Source organism: Scleropages formosus, chromosome 21 (assembly GCF_900964775.1).
Source record: "Scleropages formosus chromosome 21, fSclFor1.1, whole genome shotgun sequence".
In the NCBI taxonomy this organism is placed as follows: Eukaryota; Metazoa; Chordata; class Actinopteri; order Osteoglossiformes; family Osteoglossidae; genus Scleropages; species Scleropages formosus.
Window position 1 is genome coordinate 12,502,583 of NC_041826.1, and position 16,202 is coordinate 12,518,784.

A 16,202-nucleotide genomic window follows, 5' to 3' on the forward strand; every position below is an offset into this window, starting at 1 on the left:
GGCAGGAAGGAGGATGCATATATCAAAACAGGTTTCCCGTGGTATCACAGATGTTAAAATATGCAGGATGGTGGCAAAACTCCTCAGTTCGTGCAGCAGGGTCAGGGCAAAGGTGGACTTGGAACTGCCTCCACCCACTCCAGAAGCCCAGCTCTCACTGGTCACAGATCTCAATGTCCTCTGGTGACATCAAGGAATTCTACCAAAAAGGCTCTCACAGCTTCTGCCAACATGAGGTTGTCCTTCTAAAGAGATTCTACGGAGTAGGGCCACAGATTGGTGTGATTAGTGTTCTCCCTACATGTCTTCAGACCCCTTCGGTGGTGCCCCTTGGTCAGCAGCATGAGCTCGAAGAACAACAAAGGTCCATTATACTTGATGTAGACCACTTCTTTGGCAGTGAATCCCAGGAGTCCTAGAACATCTCTCAGGTGAAAGGATCTCACCCAGGAAAGCATCCATCATCATCCTATTTCCTCCAACAGAAGCACAGGGTGTTCTTGAAGGTGGTCTCCATCCCTGGAGTTGTTGACCATACTTGTCCACAAAATCCTCGGCGCTGTCGACTTCCTTGGGAGTGCTGGGGTTACAAAAAAAAATGACTATAAAATGAAACCTCAGTTTCTGTCAATAGGGACTGTGGTCCAGTCCCTTGGGATCCATGTTCTACCCAAATATGAGACAGTGATCATGAAAGCAACGCCTAAACCACCCACAGCCTTTAAATAGTACCCTTCAGTCTTAAAGAAAAGGCCTTTCTCAAAGGCACGACAGCAAGATATGGGAGTCGAACCTGTGGTCTTCCAGGCCAACCTGCGACACGTCTCACCACTACACTGCCCATTCCATTGACCCGACATTATAGCTAAAGCACACAGAGCACTCCCCTCAGGTACAAAAATCAACTAAACGCATAAACTCAACGAAACAAAAGACGAATTTATTTTAAAAAATAATTAAAAATAACACATAAAAACCGCAAGGTATGATGAGAAGGTGCCCGTCACCCCGCCCACTACAGCAAGTTAAAGTGATGAAGCGGGCGCCCAATGAGGACTTTTATTTTGAAGGCCTGTTCGGGTCTACGCGGTAACAGCAGCTTAACGGAAGTGCGGCGACGGTTTAAATTTCCGCGCTGGAAGAAGCGCCCTAAAAGAGGAAGGTCCGGTGGAAACAAAGGTGGCTTCTCCCTTTATGTTTACGGACACGGGGGATAAGCGACATCTGAACGCGTTACAGTGGCCTGCTGTGTGAGGTCAGTGATAAGTGCTAAAACATTCATTAACGCGCTTCGACGGCCCATTTTGGAAGGATACTGTTTTGTTCCTTACTCAAGTCAAGGAGGAAATACTTACACCAGGTGGCGTTTGTAAGTTTGTTTCCTCCTTCATAACGAACATATCGGTCTGAGCTGCAGAATTCGCTCAGGCGCTTCTCCCCGTAGCACTGACTCAGCTGAGCTGTGTAGCTACTAGCTGACCTGGTTGGTTCCATGTCTCTTTTCTCTCGCGTTCTTCAGCGCACACGATATCATTCATGGCGCAACTGGAGCAGCTCGACTTCTCCGAGGCCGAGATCGAGGCCCAGCTGAAGGCACTTGGGTACACGGGGGTCCCGGCGCGCTGCCTGCGGAACTTCAAACGCGGTGTGTGTCGTTGGATACTTTGTTACTCATCAGTACAACTGGTTAAGTTTATGGCTTCCATTATGTCTACTCACTACTGTATCTATGCTTTTTTTCTTTAATCTTCAAGTTTATATTTTAATATTACTAACTGAATACTGAAAGTGCCAAACTATTGTTTTTATTTAATCATGGCATGATGCGGCTGTTTTCTTTTCCCCCTGTCCATTTTCACATTCCCATTACCGTGCACTAAGAAAGTGATGCTGGATCGATAGTGTAGCGACTCGCTGTATGTGGGACCTTGCAGAACTGATGCCATTGACACTCTGTGTTTGTGCCCAGATCTGGATCAGCTCATTCTGCACGAGAGATCATCCACAGACCACACGTGGGGGCACGAGGACTCGTCCAGCCCCTCGCAGCTCCACAGCCGCACGTCTCCCAGACATGGTAACGCCATAAAGACACACGTGTTGGCGGAGCGCTCACTCATGTGACTCACGGGAGACCATTACTATGTTTGGTCTGCAGTGTTTTGCTGATGACAGCTTCAGTAGTAATATAAATGCTGCAGGCACAGTGTGGTTGCTTCAGCACCACTCTTTACCTTCTCTATATCTGAGGCTCGGCACCCCTCTCCACAGGGTAACGTCCTGCTGTCCGCCTTCCCCCGTTTAGTGTGTTCCCCACTTTTGCTCAGGTGAACATGCTGCCTTCGCATGTTTGCTGTGCATGGTTGGGAGTGAGCTGCATGGGGTCGAGGCTTGTACTCGTACTGTCTTCCATGTCAAATTTGAGACACTAAGGGCGACTGTCCAGCTCAGTTGGACAGTAACGTGACCGTTGTCCTTTTTCTGGTTTGTCATTCAGCTGAGCAGTATGATGCAGCCTTCATCAGGAGGCAGGTTTCTTCGGCAGGACAACTTTCTGGGCAGGTAAAATTTTCCAACAACATTTAAATCTTCTTTTCTGCGAGGCAGAAGGAGATGGAGCTTTTACAATTTTTACCAGAAGGAACCCTTTATAAACTATTCTAGTGGAAGTTTCAAGCACTGTTACCTTTGGAAATTGAATGTACCAGTTTTGTTCGCCTAGTGGTGTGAAAAACAACTGTTTACACTACATGAAATTTATGCTGGATTTTGTATTTTGTGTTTGTACATATTCTGGGGAAAACTGCAAATTAGCTCTGTGTGTGTCAGCCACAGAGACCTAAACCTGATTTCGTAACCATTTTAGTTGCTATTTAGGGCCCTGTCTAGTTTACATGTCCCCGTTTGTAGTTTGAACAAGTATCTCCACTGCCTTCTAGTATCATTTCAAATCGCACGCAGTGAGGTGGTGAGACTCGGTAACGCTGTTTGCACACTGACGTTCTCACTATTACGTTGTTTTGAACCACATAGGTCCACGCAGGTGTTCTCTACTCGCAGATGCCGCACTGTCCGTCTGCTGAAGACGATGATGGCAATGACCCTGAACAGCCCGAGGAGAGTGACCATTACACTCGCTACTCTGCGGCACCTTCCACTGGGATGCTACGGTCAGGAGGCATCGGCACCGAGAGCCGTCATTCTCTAAGCTCCCCAAGCCCTGAAAGAGAGAGAGCAGCTTCCAGGAGCCTCGTGTTTAAGAGGAAGTTTGTGAGGTTTGTACACAAGCCCTCCCCCCCACGCAGCTCAGTGGAAAGAAAGCAAACAGTGCTGAGATGCATACACTTTTCTCTCCACAGGAAACAAAGTGCTCGGTCTCCTGTGTGCAATGAGTCGACTCGCACTGAAGGTAATGAAAGCGCTTTGAGCTGCAGAAACAATTGCTGTTCAGCAGAGGACTTTCTCATTCACACAGCACTCTTATGTCTTCATGCGTATGGTTTTACCACAGGAAGAGGACATTAATGTCAATGTTTTGAACATAAGTGGAGCCTAACCCACACAGTGGATGAACCTGACTTACTAAATGTTTGCATTATCAAATGATGAAGACACATGCATACAAAGTGGCCTTGGCCTCCATAGAGCAACTCCTCCAGTGTTTTTGTGAGGCTGAGTGGTTTAATAGCATTCCTAGTTTCATACTACTTTCACAAACATAACTAAAGTGTCAGGATTAACTAAAAAAAAAAAAAAAAAAATTGCCATGCAACTTCAGCCTTGCCAACTGCTACCATGTCTTTCAGAGCATGTGAGCCAGCTGGAGGAGCAGCTCGAAAGACTGCAGGTCTCCGTAGATCTCGACTCTGAGCTGCATAGTGAGAGTGATGGAGTCCCCAGCTGGGACGCTGCCTTGTCTTCGGGCTGTCCTCACAGGGACACTGTAAGTCTCTTGTACACCTGCAGAGCCTCTGAGAAACCTTCCTACTCTAGAGTGAGCTCCCTGGGAGCTAGTTCTTGAAATCACACTTAAATGAGTACAATGATCAGATGGAACTGCAAGCAACACAGCTCTGCTCAGTTAATGTAGTAATTCATTAGACTGAACATGAAAGCATTGCTGCCATTGAAAGAAAAATATTCAATTTCTCAACAGTACAGATCACACCACAGGAATGACATCCCAACTCAGCCAAAATCCTGTAAGTACCACCCCTATCTAGTACCACGGTATGATATTGTATCCTCGCCTGCTGTAACACATATTGTTGATTTTGTTCCAGTCATCCATCCGCAGTTCCACCATCCACACAGCAAAAACTGGAAGAAAACTGATCCAGTTACCAGGTAAGTGGTTGCAGTTCAAACACTGCCACAACAGTCCTCCCATAATTCATCAGTAGTTTAATTTTGCCAATTGAATTCTCTCCTATTACACAGGTACTTCCAGTACAGGCAGCACTGGGATATGTTCAAGGTGCCCGGGGAAAATAAGTGGATGGAGCTGCGCAGGGAAATCCGGGTACTACAGTCCCTCTGTTCAGTTGCCCGTCATCTTTCCTGCACTTTCACTTTTCATCTTGGTGAAAACAGTAGGAGGGCCAAATCCACAGTCGTGGGTAGTATAAACCATGTGTGCATATGTGACTAGAGGTCAAGCCTCCCTCTGCAGAATTTGTGCTTTCTTGTGTACCAAACACTGATGTATGGCCCTGAAAAGAAAGAGCTGCTGCTGTTTACAGATGAGCACAAAGGTCTGAGTGAAAGAACTGTTCACTGTCCTTTCTGTCTGCAGGAACAGATGACTTACAGCAGCCAGCCTCTGCCTGTAAGTACATGCTAAAGATGATGTTCTTAAGTGCTTACACTCAAAGTAATTCATAATCAAAGAAGTTTATAAAACAGGCATAAGGGGAATATTGTATTCAATAAAAACACTTAGGCTGTAGTAGTGCAGCTTTTGAGCGGTCATTAAGTCAGTGCTCCTACTCACTACACTTTTATACTGTTTTACACTCACAGAATGTTAAGCGAACATCTCGAACTGTGCCAAAAACAAGTGTCGTCCCAACAGAGAAGAAGCGGCTTGCACTACGATGGAAGGTGCGGCACGACCTGGCGAATGGAATAATGCCAGCAAAATTTACATATCCCTTCTAGGGAGGAGGGGGAGATCATTAAACTGTTTCAAACTAATTCTTTCTCTGGAAAACCAGTTCTTGGGACATTGTATACTTTTTAACTCACATGAGTTTGAAGTTTTTTTTTTTTTTTTTTTCCCCCCCCCCTCCTTCTATAAATGTTTTTAAATGAGTTTCTTTCAGGAAAATGTTATGGGATGGTGATACTCCAGGAGCCATAATGCACAATGGTATAATGAAATAAATCTTTTAAGAGTGCTTTGGAAAGTCTCTGTAGGGGAGTCTGAAGGGGTACAGAGGTGTGAAGCGAGAGTCGTGCCACAATAGACTGTCTTCCAGAAACTTCACTGCTTCCAGTGTGAGAACGAGGGATTCATGCTTCAACATGCTGTGAACATTTAGACCTGTGGAAGATGACAGCTGTTACCAAGAGCCCTTCCTCTCAACCAAAGAGACTGTAGATGCTCAAAACTTAAGGTGGAGAAGAGAAATACAGAATGGATTGCAGATGTTGGGTCAGTTTCTGCACTATGCAGGTCCAGAAACAGCAAAAATTATTCAACAGGTAGAACTCCTGTTCTTATTGTTCAGGTGTGACAAAAGAGGATGCCTACTTCACTCTTAAAATGAGCTATGCGACATAGCAGGAGCAGGACTCCCAGCGGACTGGGAATGCAGTGGTTCTTGTAATTTTACACTTGGATGTTGTGAAATTCAAAAGCTTTAAATAGTGCAGTACCCAGTGAGTTTTATAAAGGACACACTTTATATCTAAGTTTGACAAGTGTCAGTGTTTACCACAGTGATTTAGTACTTTAATGTACTTAATACTTTGGTATTCATGCCTTCTTTAGTGAGTTTTGTATTTCTACTTTCTTGGTAGATGACCAAGCAGTTACCTATGGCAGGAATGATGTTCACAGTTTTCAGAGATGCCGTTGCTTGAAGAATGTTCTGGGGAAAATCTTCATTTCTACAAAACAAGACACACCCCGTTGATGAAATAGAACTGCTCCTGCAATGTGAGCTGATGAAAAGTACAAACAAGTGTAAACAGGGATACGCACACGTCGACGATGAGAACGGATTGTCCCCAGTGTCTATACTGTGCCAAATCCAAGAGGAACTGAGGGTCGGCTGTCGGCATCTCCAGGGAGTCGACAATGTGAAGGTAGTCCTTGGACAGGCATAACACACACAGGTTATCTGTAAGACTAATGCTTTAAGTGACCGAAAAAGGTAATTCATCCCTTTGTAAAGCACTTTAGTTCTGGTGCTGACCATTTGAAATGAGTATGTTTCAAACACTTTAAGCTTCTCAACGGCCGACTAAGGAAAAGCTACACTTATACTGACAGCGGTGACATGGAGCTCCTTCACCACAGCAAACCCATACCTGAGTGAGCTTGGAGGTCAGTGCAACCTTTAACCCCATCACGCGCACTTTCATGGGCAACATATAGTAGTAGCTCTTTGGTCCTCTGGGCCCATGAGAAATGCCACCTGCAATGAGTGTGTGTAACAATGTGAGAACTGACTGACCACTTCATTAGGTACAGCTGTGTATTAACACTTAACATACTGTTGGAATGAGGGTCACTCCAACGTACGCAGCGTTTACTGCATTGTACCTCCTCGCCAGAGAGGAGACCTGATGCTCCCGTGCCGGGCACGGCCGCTCCCTTTCTGGGCCCAGGGCTTCTTGCCACCGCCTCTCACCTCGGCTCTGCTCTTCACCTTGGCGTGGCTCTGGAGTGAGGACAAGCGCTTTTCAGCCATATAACTGCTACAGTGCGCCACAGCTCTGCACTGTCAGCATCACTGCACTGTTTATCAACATTTTCACTGCAGTTCCAATGAAAACGCCCACATTACCATTTAGACAGTTTGATAGTGTGACAGTACACTTACAATTCTTTTGAAATTCCTCTGCCAGACTTCAACTGCGTGCAGTATGTCCATTCTGAAAATAAGTGATAACTTAAAAAATGTCACACTTTCTCATGACAGTGGTGAAATAGCTGAGAGAAAACAGTCACAGTTAAAGACCTCAGCAAAGAGCATCTCTCAGCTTTTTTTCCCAGCACCTAGCTGAAGTATATGCACTGCTTTATGGGCCCCTGCCAGGCTGAAAACGGTGAGAGCGTCCTCCTCGGGACAGAATATAAATGGACTTTGGGTTTCGGATCCCGACGTCAAACCAAACGCAGAGCTAATGAAAACAAGTTGTTACAGGTACCATCACTCAAACCACCAGCTGCTTTTATCCCCAAGTTGGAACCCTGTCCAACAGTGTTTGTGTGGGTTTCTTCCACGGGCTTCGATTTACATTTATTACTTTATTTAGCTACTGATTTTCTCCAAAGGAAACTGCAGTGTTGATCCACTTACAGTGAGTTTTGTACAGCTGGCCAATTTAGTACCTTGATTAAAGGTACAGCCAGAGGTGGGATTTGAACCTGAGACCTCTATGTCCAAAGACAGGGAATCAAACCAGTGTAGTACTCTGCTGCCTGGTTTCCTCCCATAGTCCTGACACGTGTTTCAGGTGGATTGGTCACTTTAATGTGGTCCGCGGGTGTGTTTCATTACTCCACTATACAAATGTGTATCCAACACTGTCACGTTAAAGGTGATAAACATGTCCAGTTTACAACCTAGATGTGATTTTATAAATATCAAAATGCACAATTTCTTAGCCATTAGCGCTGTACCTGGGATGTACTGCAAAGACATCTGGGTGAAGCTCCGTCACACCTAACTGGTCGTCTTCCAGATTTCTCAAGGACTCAACCCAGGCTTGCTGGGGCTTCATGTGGGCAGGAACGACCGCGTCACATTTACGCAGCACTGGGACACTTGAGTCAGTCGGCTGAAGCCTCTCTGAAAAACAAACACCACAAGCACCAGAAGGGAGAGAGGTTAGTGTATATTGATTATAATCATCATTGAAATGATCATTACCGTTTTTGGGCACCATTCAGAGACCAGGATGGTATTAACCCATTTATGTGCTCAAATCAAGCATCAATTCTTCTCTAACTATGGAACCCAGGTCCTGTGTTGTTACTGTTATATTAGTCATGATTGTTACTAATATTGTTTACATGTATTCATTCAGTTGACACTTTTTTGCAGCGACTTACATTACAACAACAATTATTTACTCAATCATTATTATAATTATACAGTCAGGGGTAATTTTATCCTGGGTATTGCAGCAGGTGATGAGACTCAAACCAGCGACTTGTTTGGATCCAAAAAAGCAACAGCTCTACCACGCTACTACTTAGGCTAATCTTAACTCAGTTAAGATTTATTATAGTTAACAGTTAATAACTGTCCTGTTGTTCTACAGTCTTGTTACTGGTTATGACTGGTGACTGTTGTCGTCGTGCGGTGCGGAAGCTTCGGCCCGACGACTCGTTCGGCAAACACACACTCACTCGTACGCGGAAGCTGAACCAAGTTCGGTACGACTCTCAGGTTCGGTGGGAGGCCAGTTCCTCCAGCAAGGCACGAAGACCACTGCAAAGTGAGAAGAACGAACTTCAAGAAGAAGTGTGTGACACACACGAACCGATAGTTACCCGGCGTGTTCTCACACATGAGGCTCCACTGCGAATAGGAACGAATTAAGCGCCTACTCACCCGTTTACCGAGCTCTTTACCGCACAAAGTCAGACTAACACGAAACATGCTTCTTTCTTCAGTCACTTCACAGCGCACAAAAAAGGTTTCCCACGTAAAGGGTCAAATCACGCCGGTTCGTCCCCTACAAATGACGTTGTTCAACGTCACAGAGTTCGCCCTGAGTTCGACGCGCGCCCCCTGGCGGACGGGCGGTGTCCGGCCTTCTCACAGTGAGATCCTCGTTTTAGGGCGTTTCTCAAACTGTGGCCATATTATTTCTCCTGCTCTGCAGCCTTCAGAACAGCTGCATTTTCTCCTTCAAGGCCGTTAGGAGTGATGCAGAAGCAGCGGCAGTCCGGTTATTTACTTCTTTTGATTTACAGTGCCACCGGACGCGCAAACGTGGTATCTGACACTCTAGATGCCCAGTATCGCTTAACCTCCCGCGTTCTTCACCAGCAGAGGCAACACAGGGCCTCCAAGAGCGCTTCTCTTGCAAGACCACGAATGTCCCGAAACACAACCGTTGCACACCTGCATCCACCCACAAAAGTGCTGTTATAAGTTGTCCTGGACAAATGAATAAGCAAAATAATATTAAAGGAGGCAAAGACTGGGTTGAAATCAGAGGTTAATGCCTCATAAACACAGGTGGGCGGAGCTCAGAGAAACAGTTTCTGGAAATTTACTTCAGCGTAAATAACAGAGTGAATGTATCTCGCCACTACCTACCTCTGCTTGCAAATAATTATATTTATCTGACGCTTTTCTCCAAAGCAACTTAGAATTATTCATACAACCTTTTCATTGTACAGCAAGTACCTTACTCAAGGGTAGCCTACTACATCTGGAGGTGGGATTTGAACCTGTGGGTCCAAAGGCAGCAGTTCTAAGCAGTACAGTACAAGCTGCTCCGTACCACGCAGCAGATGTAAGTAAAGTGTGCTTTTACTTCCAGTGAAGAAAGTAGAACTTAGTCACAGAACTGAATCGTGAGCTGCGACCCAGCCCTACTGGAACTGCATGAGGTGAGCTGTTAGGATGAACATCTCTCAGAAAGCTCTTGTGACAAAGGCAAGTGTGCAAAAATCCTTAGCGAGCAAAAAACCAGCTTTGCTCAGCGGAGATAACACTCAAAAACACATCCCCCCAAAGTGGTTGAAGACCCAAACTTGGACCATAATTCATTACTGTCGCTGGTTTCAGCTTCATTTCGTTTTTATAATAAATAGCAATTAAATGCATTGAACATAGCTCATGGGCACCTGGATATTGAGGACTGTATTTATACAATATGGCACTGCATGTGACATTTATGGATCTGCAGCCAGGAGTCCATGGCTGCCACATGCCACCGAATGAATCAGCAACCACTGACCTGGACAGAGACTTTAATGCCTTTGGCTTTTAGCTTTGTCTAGCTAGGCATATTGGACATGTCCACACAGGTCCCCTGTCTCCATAGTTGAATGGCCAGGAGGATTGGTCAACCACTGGTACTTGGACCCGCAGAGGTGTTTTCTTCACCTCTTCTCATTGGAAACTTTTCATTTTCCTTTCCTCCACTTATGTGTTTTATTTTATTGCCAAGAAAGTTTTATTTTTGGGATCTGTGTGGAACTCTCTCCAGTGCTCTATGTCCCTCCAGTGAAGAAAGTCCTATATAAAAATAAATTGAACTGAATTATATACCGTATATATGGAGGTAGTGTGGTTGTTAGAGCTAGCACCTTACTAGTAGAAGGTCCTGGGTTTGAATTCTGTCCTACTCTATTATCCTGCAGTTAAGGCACTGACCTTAAATTGTTCTAGTAAAAAAAAAACACAGACTTTGTCAACTGTCTTTAAACAAAGGTGTCTGTGTCTGCTAAATGAAGATTCATTATACAAATTAAGGAAGTTGATGGCTTAGAAAGCCCATTAAATACACAGGTATTTGGATCAGTAATGATTATATAAAATTCAGTGAAGACATATAGCCATTTGTGTCCAATAATTCAAAAACCTTTACTAGACCCAAAAAAAATTTACATTACAAAGAAATTCAATAGAAGACCACGCATCCTTTACCTTAATACCATTCTGAATTGTAACTATTAAAAGAGCACTGTTGTTTTACAGATCAAATCTGTACCGCAATACATTGCAGGGGAAGTATGTGATCAAACTACCTGACCTGGTGATTTCTTGTGGGGTATTTTATAAAAAGTAGTAGTATAATCCTAGTTTTTATACTCATACAGAAATAGATTACTCAGGGCCTCCCTTTTAAAACAAAAATAAATTTCTGTAACCAAAAAAATGTTAGTAACATTATTCAGACAAAAAACAAAACATTAAAAGCCCACTCAATTTATCAAAATCAATTAGTGTTTTCACTTTAGTGGAAATCCTACAGAAAACATCATTGAGAATCTGTATAATCACATCTTTATTACAATTACACACTGTAAAGTAGGATGTCTTCTACTGCAACTTTATCCTGGGAAATACCATGACTGAGGGGGAAATATTCTTTAACAACAGCTTTAGCTGATATTAAATGGCATTTAAAAAAACTCAGAAATATGAATACTCATATATATGCATAATAGAAACACAGTCATTTGCCTGTAGCGCATTTTCTACTATAACCCCGATTCAGTGAATAGAAACCAATGCACCGTATCATGTATATTAACATCCCAACTTGAACTATCATTTTTCCCCACTCAGTCTCTCCTGAGGTTATTGAGTCGCTCTTCAAGGTCAGCATCTGCATCTGCCATAGCAGCCTGTGGTTCAGTTTTCTTCCCACTGGCAACAGAGAGACTGCCACCAGTGGTCGGGAGGTCTAATAGAAAAAGAAATCAATTGATCATCAAATGGTCCTTAAAATAACAGTTGTGACAATACATGTGAATCATGTCAGAAGGGCGGGGAAGGAGGGAAAAAAAAAAAAAAAAACCATGTACCACAAAATAAAAATTAAAAACATGGCAATAAAAGGATAAGAAACTAAATGTTCCTAGACAATGTACAGTTAAAAGTTTCTTACTAGAGAGTTCATCTGAGAGATTCAGTCCCAGTTCATCCAACACCTGAGAAACAACAGCATCACTAGAGGGGGTAAGAGGGGGAAAAAAAAAAAAAAAAAAAAAAAAAAAAAAGTTCATTAATATATAAAAAGGGTATCCATTAAACATCAAATGGGGGCGTGGTGGTGCAGGGGGCTTGGCCATGTCCCACTGTGTGTCGAGTCTGGGTTTCGAGTCCTGCTTGGGGTGCCTTGCAGCAGACTGCCGTCCGTCTGGGGTGTGCTCCCTCCCCCTCCAGCCTTGTGCCCTCTGTTGCCAGTTAGGCTCTGGTATGCCGTGACCCCGCTTGGGATAAGCGGTTTCAATGTTTGTGTATGTATGTATGTATGAATAAACATGAAAACATTTTTACACACACACACACACACACACACACACACACACACACACACACACACAGTCTGGACATGAGCATCATTTAGACAATGGATAAAGTAAAGTCACATGAAACTAAAAATCAGCCATTCAAATCATAACCAACTTCTTTCAAACCACATTATCATGATCCTTATTCAAATATTTAATCTGAATAAATTAGAATTTAAAACATTATCAAAAAAAGTCCCACAGTTCAAACCTTGATCTATGATGTACAGTGCACTTAAAAACATGGTTTTGGCTCTGGATGCATCAGACGATGAAACATTTAGGCATCTGGACAGTTTGTAAGAGAGGGGCAGCTGATGGTGTAATGATTAGAACTGCTACCCTTGGACCCAAAGTTTGTCAGTTTGAATCTCACCTGCTGCTGTAGTGCCCTTGAGCAAGGTAGGTACCCTAAATTAGTCTAGTTAAATTACCCAGATATGAGTAAATAACTGTAGGCACCTTAACACTGGAAGTTGCTTTGAAGAAAAGTGTTAGGTAAATGCAAATAGATAATTGAACAAACTATGGTATAAAAATTACATTATTTTTACCATTACAAAGCTCCAGGACACACAAATCAGACAGATGCAATGGTGAGATGGCCTGAAACTTGCAGGAAGTCTGCCATTTAGTCCACTGGATTTGCAGAGTCACTCAAAGGTCAAAATTCACCCTGTGAATCCATTGCTGCTTCTCTACAGTGGGACTTGTAACAACTAAAATACCATATTCAAGACCACAGAAGATTATCTCTTACCTCTCCTCCTCATCATCTTCATCCCCCATGGCATCATCAATTGCATCGTTCATCATCTCTTCCTTCATGTCCATAATTTCACTCTGTCGCTCAAACTCCATCATAATCTTCTGAATCTGAGGCAACTTCAGCTGGTAGATTGAACAAAAGATGCATTTTAACATGCACTGACATACACTTCTATTGGATAGTCCCTACATTTTAAAAGATATTTCATGTTAAATTCTAACTTCACACATACATAGATTTTACAAATACAATTGTATTTTGTAAATGTGTAGCACCACTTCTGAGCTTGAAGTGACATAAGAATATTAGAACATAGTGATTCTCATGCAAGTAGATTCTCAAACATTAGTGCATGAATAAAGTTAAAGCAAAATGGGTAAACCTGTCTGTTCATGGTGGCCATTGCTTTGGTGACTCCTTTCATGGCCTGTGCCATGCTGTTGTTAGACTTCAGTGTCTGAATCTTTAAACTGACAGCTTGGATGTTTGCCCTCATCATGATGAACTTCTTTACGTAACGCCTGGTGCGAACGAGGTCCTTGGCCATGATCTTCACAGCATCCTAAACCCAAAGAGCCCACCAAGACAAGGTATATATTAGCAGCATTAATGTCATCAGCAATCTCTCTTTGCCTTTTACCCTCTCTCCACACACGGACACACCATCTGTCCCTGTTTGGCCATTTTCTTAATATCCGCAATGATCTTTTTCTCCTGTTGCTCCAGTCTCTGTCGTTCCCTGTCCAGATCCCTCATGGCTCTATTCAGAGCCCTCTGGTTCTGCCTAAGCATCTCCTCTGGGGTTTTCCGCTTTCCAAACAAGAACTCCATCTGAAAAAGAAGCATGTGACAAACAGCTGTTAGAGCTTGCTCCATTTCATCAACTTGTGTAGAGCACTGTAGCCTGCAGACAGTTTGAGAAGGAGCAGTTTCACAGTCCACTAAAGAAATACACTCTACATACACTGGGACATCATCACAGGGGGCCACAGAGACCCACCAGTCACAGCCCTCTGCACAAGTGTTATCCACTTTTTGGTGAAATGTAAATGTAGTCTGTCAGACAGCTAGCTTTTAGACATGTCAGGTGTGCCAATAGAATTATTCATACACAGGACCTTCTGACCTTGACTTGTGCAGCAGCTTTACACACCGCGCAGGTAGAGGGACAAAAACACACGACTATCGCGGAACAGAAAAATGGAAAGTGTCCGACAATCTCTGGCACACGACACGCCTACTTAAGGAACAGCGGATAAAGTGGACCCGGACGGTGTTAGACGTCGGGCCATGAGGTCTAACTTTCTTCTGCAAAGTGGAGACGAGCCCAAGTTAACGCGGCAGCCACTTAGCTTAACACGATACTCATAACTACGATGACATACTGAGTCTGTACTTTCACACTTAAATGATGGTCAGAGAGTGGATGGTCATCGGCGAGACAAGCACACACAGCAGCATCCCAAGGAAAATGCCCGTTTGCCCGGAAACTTCTTCTAGCAACTCTTAGAACAACCAGAAAAGCTGCCCGAGTCACGAGTGAGTTGTACGCTGGACCGCCTACATGATCTACTGTGAAGAAGTGGTGTTCGGTCTCACCGCGTTTCTGTATCTGGCAGAATGATACTCCGATGTCTCAAAGAAAAACACACAGGACTTCAAGAAAAGAAAAGAAGAAAAAAAAAAAAAAAAAAAAGAGTCAGTTCACAAGTTATTTCTAGGAGTCGTCAAATCCTTTTGTCAGTGTTGCAATCTTGTCACTGTTTTTGTAACCTACTTCCGCATTTCCCTGTTGCGTAGGGATGTGCCTAAATATAACGGAAAGGAAATACGTCATCAAAACAACAAGGGCGGAAGTGCTTCGCCTCTGGAAAAAGTTTTTTTTTTTTTTTTTTAAATTAAACGAACAGTACTGGAACTCACAGTCTGAGAACATTAATACAGAACAACCACTGGGGAAAAAGTTAAGATTTCCTCATAGCAGAGAGGTTGAACTTGACCGGCGTTTTCATTAATATTACTGTCTGTATGGTTCAATCATTTTCATGCTGATAAATCTGGTAACTAGTAGTAGGAGTTGGACAATGCATTTGATAGAGTAATCTGTTTATTGGGTAAATTGGTACATTTTATTGGAGTAGTTGATCGTGTAGTGGTTTTCTCTCTGTATCCGCTCTTATTATTATGCTTTTTTCTTGTATTTCATGATTGTTGGATATATCTTGGTAATGTTTGTTCCCACATAACACTTGTATAATAATTAAAAAAGAAAAAAACTTGAGCAAGGTTGAGACTTGTGTATAGCTAAAACGTGGAAAATATAAATTAAGTTGCTGTGGCGCATACTGTGGTCCTCAAGACAACAGCAGTTTCTTTCCAAGTCATAGAACACCAACCTATACGTGAACTGTTTTCTTTGGGTAAGACGTCCTTAATACAAAACACATCGCTGTGTGTAATCTTAAATTGTACAACTGCCTGATTTAAATGGTTTGAAGTCACTTATTTGTGGAAATAAGATATTAGACACAGTTACGGTACCTTTGGGCAGCACACTAAGAAACCCCGGGAGATTTTTAATGCAAAACAAATATTACGTTTTGTGCACCTGAGAAATGCAATATAAATCTTATTTACGATGGATTTCATGGAACGCGCTCTTGCGCCGTGCACAAGACCTGAGGTGCGGAACACGACCCGCAGGTTGACGTAAAACAGGGAAGTGAGTAAGCATTTTCCCACTTCTGGTTCATTCGCCAATCGCCAACAGCCAAAATGCCCCGGAAGTTATCACTTTGTTAAAGTCACGAGCAAAACGCACACACACACACACACACACACACACACACACACACACACACACACACATTTTCAGAACCGCTAGTCCCATACGGGGTCACGGGGAACCAGAGCCTACCCGGTAACACAGGGCGTAAGGCCGGAAGGGGAGGGGACACACCCAGGACGGGACGCCAGTCCGCCGCAAGGCACCCCAAGCGGGACTCGAACCGCAGACCCACCGGAGAGCAGGACTACGGTCCAACCCACTGCGCCACTGCGCCCCCTACCACACGAGCAAAACGCCGTTTTAAAAAGTCGTTAGTTGGGCGCGGGGGTGGGGCGCGTTGGCGCAGCGCGATTGGCCGGGTCCTGCTCTCTGGCGGGTCTGGGGTTCGAGTCCCGCCTGGGTTGTCCTAGACGAACTGGTGTCCCACC

General features: G+C 43.8%; 3 protein-coding genes across 5 annotated transcripts; 1 reads left to right on the forward strand and 2 right to left on the reverse strand.

Moving 5' to 3' along the window:
* Nucleotides 1-1,143: 1,143 nt before the first annotated feature.
* hyls1 (HYLS1 centriolar and ciliogenesis associated) lies at nucleotides 1,144-5,196 on the forward strand. 2 transcript variants are annotated; one of them, XM_018726121.2, is made up of 12 exons: nucleotides 1,144-1,255; nucleotides 1,520-1,645; nucleotides 1,970-2,077; nucleotides 2,498-2,562; nucleotides 3,034-3,275; nucleotides 3,360-3,409; nucleotides 3,807-3,943; nucleotides 4,157-4,202; nucleotides 4,284-4,347; nucleotides 4,441-4,522; nucleotides 4,796-4,828; nucleotides 5,023-5,196. In XM_018726121.2, the coding sequence occupies exons 2-12, from the start codon at nucleotides 1,537-1,539 to the stop codon at nucleotides 5,158-5,160; spliced, it is 1,074 nt and encodes a 357-aa protein (XP_018581637.1). In that variant the 5' UTR covers nucleotides 1,144-1,255; nucleotides 1,520-1,536; the 3' UTR covers nucleotides 5,161-5,196. The 2 variants fall into 2 exon arrangements, with proteins under 2 accessions (XP_018581637.1, XP_018581638.1); XM_018726122.2 differs by lacking the exon at nucleotides 1,144-1,255 and adding an exon at nucleotides 1,266-1,369.
* An 83-nt stretch (nucleotides 5,197-5,279) lies between these two features.
* mrpl4 (mitochondrial ribosomal protein L4) lies at nucleotides 5,280-8,918 on the reverse strand. Its single transcript, XM_018726123.2, has 9 exons — nucleotides 8,793-8,918; nucleotides 8,588-8,669; nucleotides 7,856-8,024; nucleotides 7,053-7,104; nucleotides 6,773-6,890; nucleotides 6,538-6,644; nucleotides 6,209-6,318; nucleotides 6,041-6,114; nucleotides 5,280-5,545 (listed from the first exon to the last, which is right to left on the reverse strand). Exons 1-9 carry the CDS (start codon nucleotides 8,838-8,840, stop codon nucleotides 5,391-5,393), a joined length of 915 nt encoding a protein of 304 aa, XP_018581639.2. The 5' UTR covers nucleotides 8,841-8,918; the 3' UTR covers nucleotides 5,280-5,390.
* Nucleotides 8,919-10,791: 1,873 nt separating this feature from the next.
* On the reverse strand, nucleotides 10,792-14,576 carry chmp2a (charged multivesicular body protein 2A). 2 transcript variants are annotated; one of them, XM_029247371.1, is made up of 6 exons: nucleotides 14,372-14,474; nucleotides 13,650-13,817; nucleotides 13,369-13,548; nucleotides 12,978-13,108; nucleotides 11,812-11,873; nucleotides 10,792-11,607 (listed from the first exon to the last, which is right to left on the reverse strand). In XM_029247371.1, exons 2-6 carry the CDS (start codon nucleotides 13,815-13,817, stop codon nucleotides 11,486-11,488), a joined length of 663 nt encoding a protein of 220 aa, XP_029103204.1. In that variant the 5' UTR covers nucleotides 14,372-14,474; the 3' UTR covers nucleotides 10,792-11,485. The 2 variants fall into 2 exon arrangements, with proteins under 2 accessions (XP_029103204.1, XP_018581707.1); XM_018726191.2 differs by lacking the exon at nucleotides 14,372-14,474 and adding an exon at nucleotides 14,560-14,576 and having other exon boundaries at nucleotides 10,793-11,607.
* Nucleotides 14,577-16,202: the final 1,626 nt, after the last annotated feature.

What these genes read in the sequence shown, in the direction of transcription:
- mrpl4 (XM_018726123.2), bottom strand. Translation starts at nt 8,840, where the DNA reads ATGTTTCGTGTTAGTCTGACTTTGTGCGGTAAAGAGCTCGGTAAACGG. An exon ending in GTCTCCTCTCTGGCGAGGAG is followed by an intron (nt 6,645 to 6,772) that starts GTACAATGCAGT and finishes CACTCATTGCAG; the next exon opens with GTGGCATTTCTCATGGGCCC. An exon ending in TCCGTTCTCATCGTCGACGT is followed by an intron (nt 6,115 to 6,208) that starts GTGCGTATCCCT and finishes CTTGTTTTGTAG; the next exon opens with AAATGAAGATTTTCCCCAGA.
- chmp2a (XM_029247371.1), bottom strand. Translation starts at nt 13,817, where the DNA reads ATGGAGTTCTTGTTTGGAAAGCGGAAAACCCCAGAGGAGATGCTTAGG. An exon ending in TGGCCACCATGAACAGACAG is followed by an intron (nt 13,109 to 13,368) that starts GTTTACCCATTT and finishes TCAATCTACCAG; the next exon opens with CTGAAGTTGCCTCAGATTCA. An exon ending in GAAGATGATGAGGAGGAGAG is followed by an intron (nt 11,874 to 12,977) that starts GTAAGAGATAAT and finishes TACCCCCTCTAG; the next exon opens with TGATGCTGTTGTTTCTCAGG.
- hyls1 (XM_018726121.2), top strand. Translation starts at nt 1,537, where the DNA reads ATGGCGCAACTGGAGCAGCTCGACTTCTCCGAGGCCGAGATCGAGGCC. An exon ending in CCCAACTCAGCCAAAATCCT is followed by an intron (nt 4,203 to 4,283) that starts GTAAGTACCACC and finishes ATTTTGTTCCAG; the next exon opens with TCATCCATCCGCAGTTCCAC. An exon ending in AGCTGCGCAGGGAAATCCGG is followed by an intron (nt 4,523 to 4,795) that starts GTACTACAGTCC and finishes TTCTGTCTGCAG; the next exon opens with GAACAGATGACTTACAGCAG.